Consider the following 22,746-nt stretch of genomic DNA (forward strand, 5'->3'; position numbering starts at 1 on the left):
CAAAGAACTCACGAGCTTCTTTCTATTTACTGCTGACTATACAACAACAACACACTACAAAGAAGAAGAAGAAGAAGAAAAACGCGAGAACACCCAATGAATAATCGTACTATACACGCGTCGTTGAATGTTTAGATAAGAAACATACTAGCATTGCCACGGACAACATGCATTTCGTTTTCTTTCTATACATTCGTTTTATTTTATTTGTTATTTTCTAATACTTCTTTTTTTCTTTTTTTAATCAGTATTCTACTAGTTTAAACGATTAGTTAGTGCTTCGAAGTATAAGACTCGTATATAAATTATATTCGTTGAATTTATTTGGATACATTAACGTTAGGTGAGTTATTGTCGTCTGTTATCAAATGTAAGTACGTACTTGGAAATTTAATTTTTTAACTTATTCTTTTCTTCTCTTGTAAATTTTTATAAACTATTATCAAATTAGAATTGTATTAGAATTGTTTTACAGATTTGTTAGAATTTGTATTAATTTTTGGCGTTGTATTAAAGAAAATATGTTTTATTTTTAATCCTCTCGAATTATGTATAATATTAATTTTATTCTAATGCATTTTATTCTATTTTCTAATCAGGAATTTAAATTTTTATTTGATCACTTCAAAACTGTTCGTTAGTTACTTTCTATTTTATTATTTTAATCGTAATTTATGTACTTTTCTGGCTGTTTGTTTTGTTCGTTACAAATCATAAAAATATACATTATTTTAAAATCTTAGTAACACAAGGAAAAAACCATGAAAAGAAGTAAGTACTCGGTTGTTAGAAAAGTAATTTAGTTTTCCTTATAGACATTTTATTAGTCACGTTTACCGATACTTAAACTTACTGTAAAACCTCTGAATCAGTTTGCATTCTAACGAAAGACACTTCAGACGTGACTTAGAATCATCTTTTATTACAATTCGTCAAATAATATTTCTTTTTTGGTGTCGTTGGTATCAAAAATAGAAAATAAGCATTAACATTATATTTTGCTATTTATTTTTTTCTTATTACCATGAGAGTAATAATATCGTGCAAGGAAGAAACTAAATTATGTGCATTTTATGGAAAGTATATGTTAACTGAACGTTAGTATCAAAATTATATTTTAATAATGTCGACTTGAAAGATGTATCACGTTTAAATTATCCAATTGAAAATAAAGATTGGTGGAATAGTAATTATCGCATAACAGTGAGATAAATAACTGTAAAGTTGAATATTTTTTTTTTTTTCGAAAATTAACGATGTCTTTAAAACGTCTTGATTTTTAAATACGATAAAAATTGTCTCTCGTTTACCATTGAAAAAAGAAAAAAAAATACAAAATAAAACGAAATTACTTTTCGAGCAATTTATTTGAAAGATATGATAATTAATGTATACAATTCCAATTAATAAAATCCTCGGATTCTGTTTTATCATCTTCCGTCTCGACTGAAACGAACACACCCACTTTGAAAATACGTGGATTACTATCTACGAACGTAATAACTCGATTCTATTATCTTCTTGGGAGAGGATTTTCTTCGTCCCTCGCTCCTCATCTCTTCTCTTTTCTCTACGTCAAACATATTCTCTCTCTCTCTTTCTCTTTCATAATAAGATAATGTTCTTTCATCTCGTTTCGTAAGATTCCAAAAAAGACGCAAGACCTAGAAAGAGATGAATAATACAATAATAATGGAATATTTATCAAAGAAAAATAAATCGATGACTTTTAATGACTTTTCGTCATCATTTAATGATCATTGACCAATAAAAATATATTTTTTTATCAGAAATATTATCCACGTTTCTCTACAGAGTATATCGTAAATAAATTCATAACTTTTACTGATATTAAAGTCTTATAAAATCAGAATTTCAAAAGACTCACTAGATAGATAGTAAAATGACCTTCCAAACCGATGACTGTTAGAAACGATTCACCCGTTATATATACTCGGTAACACGTAAACGTGTAATATATATTTACGTTTAGCCAATAGTATTTTCTCTTACGATAGAATAGAAGTAAGATAGTATTACGCGTGTATACCATAAACGGATATACATTTGATGAGACAGATAAAAACGCAAAAAATATACAATTTTTATTCGACGATAATTCCTAGTTGCTAACAACCAAACATACTTCTTCTTTATCGTAAATTCCAAACCAAAGAATTCTTGCATATTTTTGAATAAATAAATGAAATATTCAAAAGGTATTGATGTGAAATAAACAAAACAATCGTCGATCTTACTCAAATCTTTTCTAATTACGTATAAAACGAACGATAAACAACAAATAAAAACGCTCCACTCGAAGAGTATACAATGGTTCAACGAAAATTATTCAGACGTCAGGAATACGAATAATAAATATTCGAAGTCACTTTAAAAATCAACTTCATTATCGAATATTCATTCATTTATTCGTTACAAAGACGTAATCGTGAATAGCCGTTTTTACATAAAATTTCAAAAAATAACGCAAGCTATTTATAACTCGATTAGAAAATTCTATTGATTTTTCTGAAAGTTCATCGAGTCGTAATTGTAATACAAAGCTACTACTCTCGTCCAATTATATATCGTTTATGATAATTATACAAAAAAAAAAAAAAAAAAAAAAAAAAAACTAATAAGACCTTCGAATATAAATGGGTACAATATTATTTAAAACGTGTTGAATGTCGTTTAATTTATCGTGACGTAAATAACGAACTTTACCTTCCCTCGGCCCCCAACCCCCCTCCCCATCCTTTCTTCATAGTTTCCCACGCGGTGGAATTAATTATAAACGTGTGTGTGCGCGCGCGTGCGTGCGCTGCTTTGACACTCACAATATCGACGATTTTGCACAGAACGAGACTGAAAGTGAACTTAATCGCATCGTGACCATCTTTGTTATTCATTTTCTTTCTCTCTCTCTCTCTCTCTCTCTCTCTCTCTTGCTCTTTCTTTTATTTCCTTATTCTTTCCGTCCATCTCTTTTACGTTCTTAAAGCCATTTTAATCACGTGTTGATAATATGAAGATACTAGGACGATCATCTACTATAACGAGATACAACGAGAAGAAACGAAACGTTTGTCAAGTCTCGCAGTTATAATTTAATACTTGACATTATCCGATACACGATTTGTATTTCAAAAATAAAACTGTTTTGTGATTAACGATTTCGATCTGTCGAACATAGACAAGCGAAACAAAAAAAAAACGCAAGTATCGATATGCATTGCTGCTGCTTTTCAAGGTGATCTATACAAGTAACGTAAACAAGAATTTTCAAAGACTTTTAGAGAAAACATCATTACAAAGAGTGAGTTTATTGTATTTATTTTCTTTTTCTGTCATATCACAATAATAATTAGATAATTTTTATAGAATTATTTTTATTAATAAACGTATGATATATATGATATTTTCTAACCTTTCATTTAATTGTGTTCGATTTGTATAAAAATTATTAGCCTTGAATTCAAACAATAATTTTTAATTCTTTTATCCTAAAAATATTTATATATTTACAATTATATTTTTATATACGTTATTTTTATTTATTTTCTTATATTATTGTGTCTTATTAATTGGTTAAAATATATAATAATAATAATAATAATAATAATAATAATAATAATAATAATAATAATAATAATAATAATAATAATGATGATTATATTTTACAAATATATCTTCTTGTCCGTTAAATATTATATTAAATAATTTATATACGTTTAATTTAATTATTAATTTTATTAATTCCATTATATTATTCTGTTTTATTAATTAATTAAAAACGTTTGTTGATAGTGTATGGAAAAGTGCGATACCTTTTCGGGATAATGCTTTGCATCGCGAATATGATCATTTACGGTCTCAAGGTCAATATAGCAACAGCGATAATTGGTATGGTAAAATTACGCGAATCAACAGCGTCAAACGAGTGTCCTGAATTTGAGGATGAAAGTAATGCGAAATCAACGGATTTGGAAGGACCGTTTGATTGGACGCCTACTGAACAAGGACTCGTTGTTAGCATATATTTCGCAGGATATCTCGTTGGGATGTTTCCTTCGGGATATTTCGCAGATCGGTGAGTTGTTAATAGTCAAATTTATTTTTCTAAATCCTAGTTGTCTTTCATGTATCATTTACAATGAAAACACATTACTAATGTTTCCTTGTCATAAAGAAAAAGAAAAAAGAAAATATTTCTCAGAATTCACTAATCAGTTATTAAGTAATATTAAACGAGTATACGTTTTACGTGTGAAAATAGAATCTTCATGTAAATATCTTTTAAATAAACTTCCTTATTATGTGAGAAGCAAGAATTATCTGTTATTTTTTTTTTACGATTACGTATCGTAAAAATACGATATTACGAATGATTTATAAATTATCGTTGACATGTTTATATTCATTTATACGATAACCGAATATTCTATTTCTCAATAATAAAATAAAATATGCAGGATACTGTTTTATCAAGTGTATTATGAATGATTAATATTATGAAATATACAAGTAGATAAAATGATTTAAATTCAACCATTTTGATAAAAATACCATTTTGACAGAAAGCTCGTATTATTAATATATGTTATTTCTATAAAACCGTTAAAATGTTGACAATTTGTATATACAAGTGTGCATTAGTATTTTTCCACAAACTATTACTACAATATTTAATAAATTTTATTGATATAGAATATATCGGAAAAAAAACTAGGGCACTCTGTACGTATTTTTATAAATCATTAGAATAATGACAGTATTTATATCTTTTTGTATCATTTAAATCGATAAGATTTAAATCCATATACATATTTATCGATTTATTATTAAAATCATAAAAGACAAGAAAATAAAAATAAACTCAAAAATAATTTCTATTTTAATATAGATTCAACACGAAGCTAGTGTTACTGATCTGTGTATTAGCAAATTCAATTTTAACGATCATCGTACCAATCGCAGCTAACGTATTGACGGTTCTCCTAATCGTGAGATTTTTAGCGGGTATCATGAGTGCTGCTAATCTTCCAGTGGTGAACGTTCTTGTAGGAAAATGGGTTGTTTACGAGGAAAAAAGTATGTGGGTTGGGATAATCTACGCTGGAACATCTTTGGGAACAGTCGTATCGATTTTGACATCTGGTTTGATCTTAAAAGATCTTGGGTGGGAAGCAGTGTTTTATATTCACGGTACACTACCGTTAATTTGGTGCGCGTTCTTTTATTATTTCTTCGAGGATTGTCCAGAAGAACAAAAGTTCATTACGGAAGAAGAAAGAACATTGTTAATTAATACTTATGGTCATCGTTCACCTGTTTCTGCTAAAATGACTATACCTTGGAAAGCAATGTTCACTTCTGTACCATTTTGGGCACTGATTTGGACCAACACGCTTGGGAACTTTTGTTGGTACTTCTTACTCACACAATTACCACTATATATGAACAAAATCTTACGATACAATATTACATCTGTAAGTATTGAATAAAATTCGGGGATAAATTTAATCCTTACTATTTTTTTTATCGATACAACCAACATTTTTCTGTACGGTTTTACAGAATGCAATGATCAGCTGTTCGCCATATCTAATAAATGCAATAACTAATCCACTTCTTGGTAAAGCATTAGATTGGGGTAGGAATAAAGGTTATTGGTCTCAAACGGGGGCAAGAAAACTTGCTGTTTTCGTGAGTGAGTATTTGTTTAATTTCATATTATTTAATGAAATTAATGATCGATATAAAAGTCTGTTTATTAGATAATAATGCAATAAAAATGATGACAAATCTTTTATACAGGTTGCATACCGCCAAGTATATTTCTCATAGTGATCATGTACATTGGATGCGATCGTAAAACGTCGACGATTCTCTTAGTGTTGAGTATAGTTGTTTGCGGTGCCATTTTCGTCGGTCATCTTTGCAATCAAAACGATTTGGCACCGAATTACGCTGGTATTCTTATGGGAATAACGAACACGCCAGGAACACTCTCGGCGTTCATCTTACCAGGATTGGTGGGAGCTTTAATGGAACAAGGGGTGAGTTAAGAGATGCTTTGAAAGTCGTTAGATGCTGCTGCACCAATGGCAAACATCGAAAAGGCCGAACTAACTCCGCCTCTTATCTTTCATTTCGATCGTATCTTTTCTTAGATAGAAAGAAAGATTAAAATTTTACTGTTTCATTCTTGATACCCCATTTCATTACAATTCCATACATGATTTATTATATTATTTAAATGTTTTTACGATGTTATTCATTATTCGTATAATTTGTCATGGTTACAAAATATTTATCAATTTTTATTTCTGCGTTAAAATATTTTTTTCCAACGTTTGTGATTGCCCGAAAAATTCTTGTTAAATTTTTGTAATAAAATTTTAGTAAAACACTTTTTTTTTTTATATCTTAACAAATTTATAATATATCTTTCACATTAAATATTATATTTTGTTTCAATTTCTATTCTTTCTATTTCTATTCTTTTTCTATTTCTTTCTATTTCTATTTATTTTTTTATATTTGCTTCAATTTTATGTAACTTATGATTTGATTTGTTTTTTTATTTTTTAGCATACATTTGCAAGATGGCGATACGTTTTTTGGCTAAACATCGTAGCACAGTTACTTGCCTTTGTAATATTTATGATATTCGGTTCCGGAAAAATTCAACGATGGAATAACCCAGATAATACAGAAGATACTAACTGGGACAACGAAGAAAGACAACAAGAAACGAGAACGTAAATCGATGTCCATATTTCTTATCGATGAAATTTATTGAAAGCAAAGATGATAAAATTTATTTATACATATCGTTCCTCGGTTTTTTTAAAGATACATTTATATACTTTAAAAGTACCATTTTTTTTAATTTATACCATAAGAAACAATGATTTTGTTATTAAAATCATTTTAATATCGTCATGCGACTTTGACAAACAATGTGTTCGATAGATGAATTAATTTTTTTTAAATAAATTTTTTACACGTTGTACATTTATACACGCATAAAAACGTTTATCTATTTTTTTACGAATATTTTTCATAGAAAATATTCAATCGAGTTTATTATATTCTGCTAATAATTTTATAATATTGTTATTTATTTTTTTTTTTTTACACATAATAAAATGTCACGTAATTGTACTTACATACATCAATCATTGTAGTACGAAATATAATAGTTTTGTAAACATGGAAAAATCTTATTGAGAAAAATAAAAAAAGATGTTTCTTTTGTTACGGGAAAAGGAAACGATGAAAAAAAAAAGAAATTATAATAAATAGAAAGACATAGTTACACGACAAATTAGACGTCAACGAGACGTAAACGAATTGTACTACTTACGAAAATTGGCATAAGTCTTACCGAATGATGAAAACGAATGATACGACGAGTCTTTCTTGAAAGAAAGCGTAAAAACGTAAAGAAGAAAAAGAAAAAAGAAGAACGAAGAAAATAAAAAGAAAGAAAAGTAAATAGAGAGAGAGAGAGAGAGAGAGAGACCACCCATAATGACGAAAGACGATGGCAATTAGGGCGCACACCCCACCTACAAAAATCTCTTTTATTCCAATTAGATTCGTGCCCGTGGCTTTAGTTGCCGACTCTGAGTGACGCCTCGTGTTCATGGAAAATATTTGTCGAGTTAAAGTGGATTGAAGAGAGAGAGAAAGAGCAGAAAGCGAGTGGGAGAGAGAGAGAAAGATATATAGAGTGAGAGACAAGGATAAGGTTGGGCCCTTTTGCTCGAAAGAAGTACCACGTCTCTCTCACGACGCGTGGAATATTTATGGAGGCTGAAATATTACGTTTGTAATCTATTTCCAGCATATAGAAGACCACGTCGACACAACTAACGTGCCACCGTAAAGTCATTTCCGCTTTCCTTTTAAATATTACCTAGCCCTTCTTCTTCTTCTTCTTCTTCTTCTTCTTCTTCTTATCCCTCGAATCACGAGCACGAAATTTCCAAGCTTTTTAACGTTTAGAAAATTATTCATTTTTTCGAATTCAAAATCCTTATTTTCCAATGAAACATCTTGTTTTTATTATTATATGTGCATTTTCTCTCACGCGTTTGCATTAAATTAGTTTTATATTTTTAATATACGTATCGAAAAATTTTGTAACACGATTGATTAAACGATCGGATTTTATAATTTGGAATTTGAATATTTTTCGTGAAATTATATTGCTTTTTATATGAGTGGTTACTTTATGATTATTATATATCATAATTATACATTTATTGTTTTATTTATCATTTAAATACGAGTATTAAATTAAAGATCCGGTTTTTTAATTCGAAATTTGAAATTCTGCATTAAACGTTATCATTTATTTTTATTCGATTTTACGTAGATTAAAAGTGATGAACTTATTGTTTTATTATTTAACCGAAAATAACAATATATATTTATTATCTCAATTGGTATTAAATGATTTGCATTAAAATTTCGAGACTATCAATTTGTGTTTAAAGACCGATCATTTGACCAACCGTTCGAATGGTACAAATTAATTTATAATGTTAATTGAATATATTTCTGATTGAAAACAAATTATATCAAATGTTACAACATTAAATTTATCTTATCAATTCTAAAAAAAAAAAAAATAAACGGTTTACAGAGAGATTCGATAGATTTAATTAATCGTTCGAATAATTGTGTCGAAACAACATCGATCAAACATTTCGTTGTGAGAGGATAAAGAAAGAAACAAAAAAACTCAATTAAAAAAAAGAAAAAAAGGAGGAATAGAATTCGTAGAAGATAAGTCGTAAATGAAAATAAATGATGACACGCGCCTTTTTACTAGGTGGTCCTAGCAATAGACGAACTTAGTAGGGGCTTCTTCATCGTGTTTACTAATTCATGAGATGAATAACTTAAGAATATACGTTCACAGTGTATGAATAATGCTTATTCGAGTCCTTAACCCGATCATATAACAGGTGACCCTTTCCGCTTCTGCGGGCTTTCAACTCGTCGATATACACGTGGGAATGTACCTGTCGGTCGCTTTCGAATATACTCGAAAATAATTTTAATTATGGTTACCTCTCCGTGCATACAACTTTAATGACCGTATTCACACGGTTATTTTGTTGTAATTCGAAACCTACAAATTCCATTATACGTTTACCGTACCCGATAGTTAAATAAAATTGTTATACAATATATTTCGTTTAAAAAATATATCAAATAATTGAAATATAAAAAATATCACTCTTGGGAGGGAGGGGGAAAGTATTTTCTCGTCTTTTTCCGATAGATGATTTTAATAATAAACTTAATAACTTTGATAATATAATAATTAGATCGAGTAATATAAATACACGAGATTTACGTATTACACGAAGATACAAATATTTTTGATGAGATCAAGAAGAACGAAAAAAAGAAAAGGGGTTAAGAAAAAAGCATAAGTTCGTAAGATGTAGGAAAAGAAAAGAAACAAAAAAAAGAGAGAAAAAAGAAAAATATATAAGATAAAGTAATTAATCACGCGCTAATTACGATCCGGTAGAGTAGGTAGGTAGAAGGTTAGAAGAGTAAGGTTAAAAGGGCAACTCGTTTGCTTAGAATCCACGTGGACGACGGACGAGGAGTGGTTGTTGGGTGGAGGGGGGAGGTGGGTCTTGCAACTAGGAGACGAGACGAGACGAGACGAGACGGTTAATCAATCCTGAAGCTCGTTACAGTCAGGAGGGGCTGCGCTTCGCTACTTGAAGTGGCGTTAACGCATCCGGGTAAGGCACTAAAATGTCAGAAATTGTTAATCTACTCTGGGGACTCACGCACGTTGAAATCGTACGAGCACATTTACGGTTCATCACAAGTATGTAGGTATGTATGTGATGGTGTGTAGATGTAAGTATAGATGTAAGTGTATTAACATATGTGTGAACATTTGTGTGCGTGTGTGCATGCGTGTGTTTGTGCTATATATTGTACGCTTTTCCAAGAAATAAACCCTTACTCTAGCTCTTGCCCTTTCTCCATCCTTCCTTCCTTCCTTCCTTCCTTCCTTCCTTCCTTCCTCCTTTTCGAGAAGAGAGTGAGAGGGGAAGACTGGAGAGGAGAGGATTTTGCCGACGAGCAACGCCAGCAGACCGCACCGTTATTACTAGCGATAAATCGCCACGTTTAATAAGAGCTCGCGAGCACGACGTACTAGACGGAGGTTAGAGACGGCGAAAGTATGTTGAACCCGAAGTACGAAAGGTCGAGTGCACTCTATTCAAAACGATGTCCACACAGAGGCTGCTGCTGCTGCTGCTGCTGCTGTTCGTTCATTCCTTCCTTCCTCTTCCTACGTTTCTTCCTTTTTCCTAAGTATTACATCGGTCCTATCCCCGTTTTCAACCAGTCTAACCAAGATATTTTCGACTCTCTCTCTCTCTTTCTCTCTCTTTCTTTCTTTCAGGAATTCGAAGTATTTCCAAAGTGCTAAGAAAGAACGAACTAATATTTCTCTTACCTTTTTTTTCCCTTTTCTTTAACACTATGTACTACTGATTGAATCGTATTACTGTTAAGCATTTTTATTCTTATTAGACTATTACTTAGACTAATGGTAATTTGATTTTTCTTTGAATTTATAGCTCTTTTTATAAATGATATTTTATTTATGGTTTATTCTGTACTAAATTACACACGCTATTTTTCTATTATATTATTTTTTTAATATTTTCAATTATGTTGACAAATATTTTATTCCGTATCTAATGTTAGATCGAATTTGAATATTTTAATAAAAGAAATTATGTCAAGAAAAGTTATAAGAAAACAAGATTACTCTGTACAAAGTAACATATGCTATTTTCTTATTACATTTTTAATAAATCATCGCACGTGTTATATAGTAAAATTAAATTTGCAAATAATTAAAAATTAGAAAATGTCGTATATTAAACATTAAACATATATTACAATTAATATAATCATTTAAAATAAGAATTAAAATAAATATGAGAGAATATATCAAACGCAAAAATACAATATAACTTATCCTACATTCATAATTAATAACAATCATTACAAAGCCCTGAGTGGAATCGATCGTTAATTAGCTAATTTCACAAAGAATCTAGGTTATTGGTATCAAAGGATATACCAAAAACAAAAAGAAATAAAAAGAAGAAAAAAGAAACAGTAGTCGGGTGATTGTGTTTCCGTGTAGCATCATCGAGGTGTACAGTCAGAAAGCGCAGCTGTTAAGAGACACTCGAGGACGACCCTTAAAACCTTTTCCCAAACCACAAATCCCTTCGAGACAGCGCTATTAAGGTCTCGATGTGTCACGTGCTCACACTTGAATCTACCGTGCACGTGCATCCATGGAAAACAAGGAGAGTGAGAGACGTGACGCGTCATTCACGTTCCTTCCTTCCCCCACCCCCTATCCCACCTCCTCCTCCTCCTTCTCCTTTCGCTTCTTCCAAACCCCTTCCTCGTGGAACTTCGAATTTAATTGCATTCGTGTGTTGCTTCAATTATTAACCATGTTGAGTATATAGTCATGACCGGAAAAGCCCTGTCGTTCAAACACTCGCTTATCCAATCATTTGCATATATTTGAACCTTCTTGACCTCGAGTAGTATTAATTCAATTGTATTATACTTTTTATATTATTTTATTTTTTTTTTTAGCCCACTCCTCGCTCGGTCGATATTAACGAAGCTCTTTCGTGCTTACAAAGGAAAGTTAAAATGCATAATTCTTGTTTACGTCTTATGGTCATTATGGTGGGGGATAATTAATGGGACTCATATGGATTTATACACCAACTGCTTGAAGTTTGGAGTTCTTATGTAAATTCACAAAAATGTGACGGAATATGTGTAAGAACGAATGAATCCCTTTGGAATAACCGAAGTAGATTTATTTGTTAAGAAAAACTTACAAGTCATGTGTTTTATTTTGTGTATTATTTATTTCATACTAGAACTTATTTTTAACAAAATCCTGATATATTTTCGATATCCTAGCAATTAGTTTACAGCGTGTGTTTAATTGTTTTATTATTATTCTATTATATATATTTAAAGAAAAAATAATTAAATTCATTAAAAGGTAAAAACCGCGAGGAAACGTTGGAAGTATGATCCCAGTTTCTCAACAAAAAAAAAAAGAACATCCCTAAAGTTTGAATCCCAGTATACGATAAAAATATTTTCATACGATTGAACGTTTTCCAACGTAAGAAATTTGCAATGTCGTTAAATAAATATTCATTAATTAAAAAGCAATTATGTGTTTGACATTTCGATATATGTAGTATATATTCCTATCGTGTATTCTAATGATTAAACGATCGCTCACGTAGAGATTATTCTTCCGAGCTATCCATTACGATTTTCCAATGTATTCTCCGGTTGCTCGTACTTCCACTGCTATCGAGGTCGCGTGCGCAGATGGCCGGATGTATCGAAATTCCCTTTACGGTCTCTTCTTTTGATATTTCTTTCTCTCTTTTTCTCTTTTTCTATCTCCCTTCCTCTTTTTCTCTTTTTCTTTCTTTCTCTTTTCCTTCTCCACCTTTCTCTCTCTCTTTCTCTCTTGTGTAAAGATGTACACATATATGCATATATTTAATTTATATTATTAGAAATATATATAAATTATGTATTTTTTGAAATATATATATCGATTATATACATATCGATATACATCGAGGGTATAGTGGCACGTCGTTCCATAGACCTTCTCGCATTTTCAACCCCGTTTTTAATACCCCGAGATGGAAAATATTTCAGAGGGTTATGACGTTGACCATGACATGGGATGACTTCTTTTACCTTTTCTATTTTCTTTTTACTTTTCTCGTCTTTCTTCTTTTTCCCTCTCTATTTTTTACTGACAAGCACACTACGTGTAGAAATATATCTATACTTTTTAAAATTATAAGTATAAATAATATATTAAAATATATACTATTTATGTTAACCTTGATACATTAATTAAATATTTTTGAAGTTATACTTCTTTTGGCGCGTTGGGGAAAATGTAATGGGGAGTGATTTTGTTCCGAGTGTCTAGAAAAACGACACCATGAAGTTCGTCGATATTTACGACGCGCGGCAAAGCGATTTCAAGTATACGGCATGAAGTTGTCTTCTTTTCTTCTTCCCCTTCTTTTCTCAAGCGGGTCACCCATCCAAATACTTAATCGTACTCAGCGCTGCTTTACTTAAATGATCGAAACGAGAACTAATGCTGTAACCGCGCCATTACTGTTGACGCGTGAAATAATTCGATATATCTTTCTTATATTTAGTGTGGACTGATATCTATATTTTGAAATTTTCTTTTTCTTTTTTTATTCTTTCTTATATATATATATAATAATAATTATCTTTTTTTAAGTTATTTTTTTTCTTTGAAGTTTTTTTTGAAGTTATTTTTGAGGTTATTGAGGTTATGTTCGTTTTGGTACGGCAAAGAAGTATAACTTCTTACGTGCGTACATAAGTACACACACCAGTTTTTTTATTTAATATTTATATTATTACTAACTGAAATAGGAAAACAAAAATATCTTTATGTATATTTTATATATTAAAAAGAAAATATATATACTCCTACACACTGGCTGCTCTCTTTCTCTCGTATCATATATTTTTTTCTCTATCTCTCTTTTTTCTTTTTCTTTCATTCTCGTTAATGTGAAATTAGGACAATGCAAACACAGAACTTGAACATTCTTTAAAAAAAAAAAAAGCCTTTGCACATATTCGTCGAAAGGTTTTTTTACATTTTTTTTTTCTTTTTTACCACTACTTTAAACAACGTTGCTATCAGCGAGAGATGTGAAAAAGAAAGATAGAAAGAGAGACTGACAGAGAAAGAGGAAACATAGTTGTTTAGAAGACAGAAATGTTGAACAAACATACAGTCCGATATTGAAGTACAACTTTCATGCATTTTTCTCGTGACTATCCCGCTGCGTTCTGGAACTCGATACGTTTTACTTCTTTCAACTCTTTCTTCCTTCCTTCCTTCCTTCTTTCTTCTTTTTATTCTACTTTACTTACTCTTTGCTCGAGTAAAGTAAAAGCTCGGAAAGTAAGAAATGTCCAAGGATAACAAGAATTCATCCAGACTCGCGAAACTCAATCATCTTTTTTCGAAATGATCGACGAAAGGTCATATTTGTTGGTTTCTTATCTTATTTAAAAATCTTTTAATAAACAATTTTTTTTTTCATTATTTTAAATTAGAATAATTCCAATTACCCTTTTATTTCAAAACTTTCAATTTTGGACGCGTTAATACATCGAAATATTCTATCAAAATTATTATTTTCTTAATTAATTTTTTCCTTTTAATTGTAAAGAACCAATGTTGAAAGATTTCAATTAACGATGCCTTTAATCGTCAAAAATTCCATCGAAATGATTAATTTTATAAATTTACTATTTCCTTAATTTACAAGGCCAAAAAAACAGTACTTACAATTTTAAATTTATATTGCAAATTATATTGAAATCGTTCAAAATAAAATCGATGCGTGTTTGCGGATATTCATGACTTTCTTCTTTTATCAACAGAAAATTGTTGTACACTTTAATGAAAAGAAAAAAACAAAAATAATAAAAAGTCATAAAGAAAAACTGTAGACATTTCAACGTGATCGATTGCAACAGTCAAAGATTTAATGGCAGGGATATGTCGCATAGAAAAAAAAAATAATGAAAACAAAAAAAAAAGCAGAAATAACAGAAGAATGTTGAATCGAGCACTTCATATGTCGTCTCTTTGTCTTTTATGCTGCTTCGAAAAATCGACGAACCCCTTGGCGCGTATTGCGGGCAAACGGCTTTCTAGAAAAAAGTAGAGGGGGTTGTCGTTTAATCGACGGTCGTTGCTGCTGCATCGGATTTTGATTAGCCCGGTCGCGTCACGTACGTTCGTTCCGTTCGTTCCGTTCGTTCCGTTCGTTCGTTTGTCGAGCGGTTAAAAAAATGCATCTCATATGTTGCCACGCTCACTCTACGCGTGTAACTAGAATTCCAAAAGCTTCCACAAATACATACACACACATACACACAAACACACACACACATTATACAACGATGTGTTAGTACACGCGTATACAACACGTAGGCGACATAACGAGAGAGAGCTGGTCTGTCTAGCAATTTTCCAGGCATACGCGCGTGCACATCCGTGCACACTTTCCACCCCTCGAACACCCTGCCACCCCCTCCGTTATTCCACCTTTCCTCCCTTCAAAACCCCTCTCTTCTCTCCTGTCTTCATTCCTCACTACCTTTGATAACTTTTTGTCTCTTTGACGATATTAAACGTCCCTATACGAACGTATTTATTTATACAACTTCTTTACTTTGTTAGATTAAACAATTTTCCTGTACGAATAATAATTGACAATTGTTACCTTTTTTTTCTTCTTCTTCTTCTAATTATTCTAAACGCGCGAGATTTCTTACAGTTTGATCGTAAAAAACGTATTGATTTAAATGCGGTCGGATAGGATATTTGTTCGTATATCTGTAGAATTGATTAATGAAAAACTCGGCGGTGATATTTACTCGCATCGTTTATGCATGAATAATAAAAAAGGGTACGTTAATACGATTCGATAAATCCGCGTTGAAAATCTCGTACTTCATTTTTCTTTTTTCTCCTTATTTGTTTTTCTTTTTTTCTTTTACTCTTCTTTTTCTTCTTCCTTTCTCCCTTTTCAATTTTAGTTAGGTCATTGGAAGTCGTTCAAAACTGTTTAAATATTTACATCGTTCCAACGGAATATTAACGAACGAGCGTGATACTTATCAAAACGATAGAAAGAGAAAAACCTTTCTTACGGTGATAATAAAGTTCGAAGAAGAAGAAGAAGAAGAAGAAGAAAGATAGTCGAGTTCGTAAAATTTAATCGACTTTTCTTTAACGACACCGACCCCTTTTCTCTTTTCGAAGAAAACCTCGGACTCTCTCATTCCATCTGTCTCTCTCTCTCTCTTTCCTGCTTTCCCTCTCTCTTCTTCGCTCTTTACGAACTTCCAAACCCGGCAGCAAGTTATTAGGTTCGTTCATTGTTGTGCGTTAGCACTTTATTGTTGTTTTAATTACGTTTGAGAGAAAGAGAAACGTTCGTAGTCGCTTGGCGTTGTTTGTACCCCCCCTTTCGACTGTTGCAACCTTTCCTTGCCTATGGGCAACACCCTTTTATCCCTTCAACTCCCTACCACCCTCAATCGGCTTCTTTTCTACTTTTACTTTTACTCTTACTTCTACTTCTCTAGTTCAACTTCTACTCCTTCGCCCCCTTCACTTGCTGCTGCTCTCATCCTCTTTCAATCCCCTTTACCTCTCTCCTCTTTCTTTCCTACCCCTGACATCCCCCCACCGTTCCATCCCACCCTCGCTCGAACATCATCGCCAGCAGTCGCATACTAGAATCGCATACTCCCACTCGGAAAAGCCCGTCGACATATTGCGCATGCATAATTTAACGTGTTCAAACAAATAACAAAGTTTTCGCATGTTGATGAGAAACGGCAAACGCAAGCGGGCCCGCCGCGGACTTCGAACTGACACATACCGACTGTCAGTGACATATTTTCGTTTGACACGCGGAGGAGCGAAACGATGGAGGTTTTCCACATATATTCCGTACCGGAGTTCGTTCGAAACGTTTCGTTGAAATCGACGAGGATGACGACTACGACGTCGACGACGAGTATGAGGAGAAAAAGGAAGAGGAGGAGGAGGAGGAGAAGGAAGAGGATGACGTTCGATTCCCATTCAAAAGGAGGACCCCGATGTGAATTCGATGAATTTATACCGTCAAACGTTTCGATATAATATGCATATCGTTCGAAGATATATGTTTGGGTATCTGGTAATACCTAGTACAAAAAATTATAATCTAAAATCATATAAAGATATTTAGAAAATTTCTAATCTGTTCAAGTGAATCATTATTTTAGGAATTTATGTCATTGAAATTTGCTTTCTTTTTTAATTGATATTGTTTAACAAAAGCTACGTTGTCGTATATACGTATATAAACGAACAAAAATAATTGTTATACCATTGTTAATAATGCGGTGGAGAATATGGGAATTATTTAAAATTAGAAAAATTTGTGAAATATATTTTTGTTCATGAATATTCCTCGAAATCATATCTCACTTTTAATTGATCTGTATTAATTAACTAAAGTACATTGTATGAGTATCAAAAGATGAAAAAATAAAAATGATTATTCATCACTCTGGAATATGGATTTTAAAGAAATTTCGATGCTCTCGTAACCGAACATCATTTCGTGTAATCCGTTAATACTTTGAATAGTCTTTTTTGTTTTATATAACGTAGATACATTGTACGATTCGATGAATGAAAAAAAGACGAAAAGAATAAAGAATATTGTTGAATTCTCATCAACACGGGGCCATGGATTTTATCCACTTTAACGGATGAAGCAACTAGCGATCGACGTTTTACGTTCGGTTGACTAAAGTGTTATTAACTTCCAAAGTAAACTCACACTGGTTTTCCTTCTTCGCGACACACACTATTACGTTCAGTCTCGGAAAAATGTGTACGTGCATGAGAGGCTTGAACGTTATATAATGCTTGATGAAAAGCTAAGCTCCTACACTACGTAGATATACACATATGTATACATATATATCACACACATATATATACATATATATAGGTAGATGCAAGTAGAACGTGGTATTTGCCAGACTCGCTGGCAATTTGCCTTCGCGTAACGTGGTCTCTCGCTTCGAAGTATGAATAATAATGACCGTGGATATGTGAATTACGAGGCGATTATCTACGTCGAGGGTGCGTTGGTTATTGCAACGCAAAACTCGTATTCCTGCACCGTGCAACGCTACTTTTCGTCGATCGATTCTTCCTATCTTTTTCCCTACCACCCCCTCCACCCCCTTCACTTCCCTCCCAACCTCTTTGTGAACTCGTTACAAAATCATACTCTTTTTTTCTTCGATTTAATAAAATTCTTAACCCTTATGTTCCGAAAGTTTGTATACATACGTGACCTGTATTTTTAAAAACTTTAATCTCATATACGAAGAACGTATACTCACGTACGTGTTCGAACTAACATTTGCGAAGAAGATACGCGTACTCAAATAATTGCTGCTCGCTTAAAATGATTGTACAGTGATTGTATATACCAATATCGGATACTTTAAATTTAATATTTTTAAGAACATATTGGGTCGGGGTGAAAGGTTTTTTCGTTTTTAAATGGAAAAGTAAAACAAGTTTTCTTTGTATTTTGTTAGTACCATCTATCTGGAAGATTCGAGAAAGCTTTCTTATTCCCCTGTTTGATATTATTTAAAGTTTATTTTATTTAAACAAAATCTTAAATTACTGTAATAAAATTGCACTCAATCGTGTATTGTATGATCATTTTATGTAAATCACATTTTATCGCAAGTATATCTGAACTAATAGGTTAATTATTAAAATGGCGGTTGTAAGATTGATAAATGGCAAACTAACCTCTTTTCATTTAATTTTATTTTTCGAATTCTTCGATGAACTTTCGAAATAAATTTCGATGAAATAAAACATTGGAATAATAAATAATTTGTCTGAGACTCTTATAAATAAATCTTTGAAAATTGAAGCCTGAGTTACGTCACGACTACAGGAGATTCTTCAAAGTTTCAAGTACGAACTTAGGTATATCCGTAGGATATACACGTTGGAAATGGCTTTGATCGAGAAGCTTCACGGGATAAACTTGCTTTTCTAAGTCACCACCTTCCTTCCTCACCCTTCCTCGTTCTCTCGTAGTACCAAAATCCTCCGAATGTGGCGCCAGCTTACGGCTCTGTAACTCTCGAACCCCTCCATTTTTAATGGCATGCACCTCTGACAAAAAATATACTTTTTTTCTGGATTAATCGATTCTTCGATTTCACCATAATAAATCAAACCATGTAACTTATGACAATGCTACTAGCAATCGTAATTGAAACAACGTATCGTCATTTCTTTCGGTATGAAATAAATTATTAGTATTTCAATGTTTCTCCATATTTTGATGACTTTCAAATAAAATTCTAAATCCTGTTAAGTATTATTAAAACATACGTGGCATATAAATTAATTAAATTTACTATATTTTTGGTTCAACAGAATCTATTATAAATGTAATTAAATTAAGAAATTTTTCTATTCTTTCTCAGCACGTTGACGTCCTCATTTTCTTAGGATCTGAAAAGACACGTGATAAATGCACACCTGTCTGTATTTACATGTGGGATATATCTGTACACGAAGGATGTGTGTCAGAAGCATTTTGTTTAGTAAAATACCGATCGAATATTCCACTCACGGCTTTGACGAATCCATCCAACTCCCCTGTCGAGGTAAAGGAGGAGTAACACGAGGAAGAAAAAGTATAGCTCGTATATTTGTGTATTCGAGTACCACCAGGTAGTGATAAAGCTTGTAATATCGAAAGTTCCTGTATAAACAGAGAATAATAATAATATTTCGTTTTTTTAAATTCGACAAACTAGAACAAAGACAATGTTTTCACATATTCTTTATGACTTTACAAGCCTATGATTTTTCTTTTAATTGTTACGCGCTACCTTTGCTTTAATTTCCTTTTATTTATATTCTTTCCTTTTTTTTTTGTTCTTTTTTTTTGTTTTTTTTTTCAACCCACACATTTGGCCCGTTGATTCGTTAAAAAACATTCCGTGTGAGAGAATAATTTATGGGAACTTTTCACGGCCCTGCGCGTCATGCCTGTCCCTTCGTTGTAGTTCCATTCTGCTGACAAAGACAAAGTGAGAGAGGAAAAGAGAGAGAGAGAGAGAGAGAGAAACAAACGCATTTCGTTCACGGATGGTTTCATCACTCGCATTTTGTTTATGATTTTATTACATGACATTCCAGTTAAAATCATATCTCATCGTTCGTAATTCTTCTACACCGCCTATCCCTCCCCCCTCCCCGCCCCTCAGGAATTCTCGTCCGTTTCGGCGTTAATACGATAAGCCACATTAAAATATTAATTACGCGGTGTAATAATTAACGACAATATTGGAAAATTTTTTGAAAGTTGCTACATTCGTGGTAGTGTAAAGGGTGTAAAGGGGAGGAGGGAGGGGTTAGGATGTGTGTTGGGATGTGTGTAATTTAGGGAAGAATCCGAGAAGAGGACAAGGGGATGAAAAATTACATTGTACGCAACGTCGACTCGCGGGTGCATCGCGCTGACGTTTAAAACGTTAATTACTTTCGCGCAATAATTCGTCGAGAACGCGTAGAGCGCTTCGTTCGTGGACCAAGGTTTTTTTTCTTTTTGTCGGTCATGTTTTTTTACATTTTTTATTCTCTGTTTTTTTTTTTTTTTTTTTTCAAAACTCATTTTTCCATTGCTACCAAATAGTTTTCTTTGTACTTTCTAGCATAACTTTCGACAAAAAAGCTCTCGATTTTCTTGTTGTACTGTTTCTCTTGTACTGTTTTTTTCTCCTTTCCTTTCTTGTTCTTTTTTTCTCCTTTTTATATTTTTTTTTAGTTGCCAAATTCGTTTCCCTGAAAATCACGAAAAATTTTAAAACGAATTCGGGCACACGTTTATACACGTAGTAATAGAAGTAGTAGTAGTAGTAGTAGTAGTAGTAGTAGGAGTACGTGCATCAGGAGAGAATAGTGGGAAAATGGAAGTAGGGCAAAGTGGAATGAGAAGGATGTAGTCAAAGCTGGAATCGAGTATAGTCGGCTCTCTAAGCTTTGGTATGCGGCTGATATCAAACTTACCGGATACTTTATACGTGGAATAATCACTTTTCAAAAGAAGCGATTAAACAAATACTTTTCCCTATATTAAAAGAGAATTTTAGAAAAGATAATTCTTGGTACTCTACTTCTTATTAATTTTTTTTTATTTTCGTTATATTTTAAGTATGATTATATTAATAATTATACATTACTACGCGAAGGTTCAACGTTAATAATGCTTACAATAAAAATAAAAGTTTAATATGTATGATTCTTATAATAATTATTAAAAGAATAATTAAAATATAACTTTGAGATATTTATTAAATCTTAATTTGTATTTATCAACAATATTATATTAAGAGTAATAATTGAGCCGTTCAGTGCACACATCGATTAACTCCATAAAACAAAAAGTCGAGAAACGCGATGAAATAATGTACATTGTTTTATAAAATTCCTGTTATAATATAGATTCACATATATAATGTAGAATGCATAAATACAGATATAGCTTTCATTTAACGGTATATAAAATTAACAAGAAAGAATAGCCAAAAAATAATCATCAGTAATGTTGAAATAAATTATTTATTTTTCAATGGCCAAAAAAATTTTGCCGTCTAATGGTGTTAATCTTTATTATTCAGGAAAGTTATTATAAATATAAAAACTTATAACTATACCAAGTGCTTTGACAAATAAATTTAAAATTATTCAAAAAGTGGAGTTAATCGATGTGTGCACTGAACGGCTCAATTATTTTTCTAGTATTTTATTATAACAATTATTATTAAAATTCATTATGTTTCGTAATATGTGTGACAAATTTCATACGTGAACAAGGGAAACCGAAACAATGGAAAAAGTTTAAATAAGCATGTGTTCTATTTGATCTTATTTCAAATTTATAGCCACATTTGTGTTCAAATAATCCACGGAAGTTTATTTTCATAGAAGTTATTCAGAATGTCCACACTAGGTTTGCATTTAAGCTTGCACTCGTTGCATCATAGAATTACGCAATCTTTCAATAAATTCAAAAATGTGACGTATCTATTGATAAACTTATTCTATACGTTCTCAAAGTTCTTCAATTCTCGTAATGGGTGTCGAATACACCCATTGTTTTCAATTGAGCTAAAAAATAAAAATTTAATTACGAACTTGTAACTTTTAATTCAAATAGAAAATAACAAAGTACTTTTAGCAAGAAAACTGAATAGTGAAGCTGAACTGATTATACTGAAATGATTAAATTTAATTTACAGAATTTACATCAATAAGGACAAGAAATATCCGCAAGACACAGATAACTGTTTAGAAATACAAATCGAGAATGATCATTGTTAGAAGGTTCCTGTTGTATAGTACATAAAACATGATAGTTGTTGGAATTTAGGAAGCTTTTTACAAACGATTCTTGTGGATGTAACACGTTGTCGTTACTCAATGGGGAATCCCTTTTTACATACTGCACCGGAAAACCCCAAAACACGCTTATTAACAACTAGATATCCCTAGATAAAAAGCGCCATCTAGACTACATTGAAGCATCGATTAGCACCAAATTTAACAATTATTTTAAACACTTTTTATGAAAATAAGTTATCGTAGATTACTGAAACACAAACATAACCTTAAAATATGGTCAAATAATGCACACGTTTGTATGAAAGTTTTTCATTGGTTCTTTGTGATCCTAGTTTGTACACCCTAAAGGGTGTACAAAGTGTTACGAAACACTCTGAACACGAATTTATAATTCTTTTTCTACGAAATATATAATTATAAAATAATCATACATATTGAATTTCTTGTTATTTTAATGAAAAATATCTAAAAATAATAATTAATATTTGACAGATTTTAAGGGAAGGACAAACAGAATAGGAAGAAAGTAGGATATTATGCATCTATTAATAATAACAATAATTCACGTTAGCTGT

The 22,746-nt window shown here is 31.7% G+C and overlaps 2 protein-coding genes across 6 annotated transcripts in view; one reads left to right on the top strand and one right to left on the bottom strand.

Moving 5' to 3' along the window:
* LOC122524367 (teneurin-m) overlaps positions 1 to 22,746 on the bottom strand; it is a 735,394-nt gene that overhangs the window by 571,600 nt on the left and 141,048 nt on the right. The gene's annotated exons all lie outside the window — the stretch shown is intronic.
* On the top strand, positions 2,829 to 6,844 carry LOC122524368 (sialin-like). The gene is made up of 6 exons (XM_043646592.1): positions 2,829 to 3,319; positions 3,811 to 4,093; positions 4,907 to 5,492; positions 5,581 to 5,713; positions 5,821 to 6,062; positions 6,598 to 6,844. Coding segments are annotated over exons 1-6 (1,419 nt in total). The 5' UTR covers positions 2,829 to 3,318; the 3' UTR covers positions 6,772 to 6,844.

The sequence above is a fragment of the Polistes fuscatus genome, unplaced genomic scaffold (assembly GCF_010416935.1).
Source record: "Polistes fuscatus isolate 324 unplaced genomic scaffold, CU_Pfus_HIC Scaffold7, whole genome shotgun sequence".
In the NCBI taxonomy this organism is placed as follows: domain Eukaryota; kingdom Metazoa; phylum Arthropoda; class Insecta; order Hymenoptera; family Vespidae; genus Polistes; species Polistes fuscatus.

Bases quoted from the DNA above. Each gene is read 5' to 3' on its own strand.
- LOC122524368 (XM_043646592.1), top strand. The intron at 4,094-4,906 runs GTGAGTTGTTAA...ATTTTAATATAG, and splicing joins TCGGGATATTTCGCAGATCG to ATTCAACACGAAGCTAGTGT. The intron at 5,714-5,820 runs GTGAGTATTTGT...TCTTTTATACAG, and splicing joins AAAACTTGCTGTTTTCGTGA to GTTGCATACCGCCAAGTATA.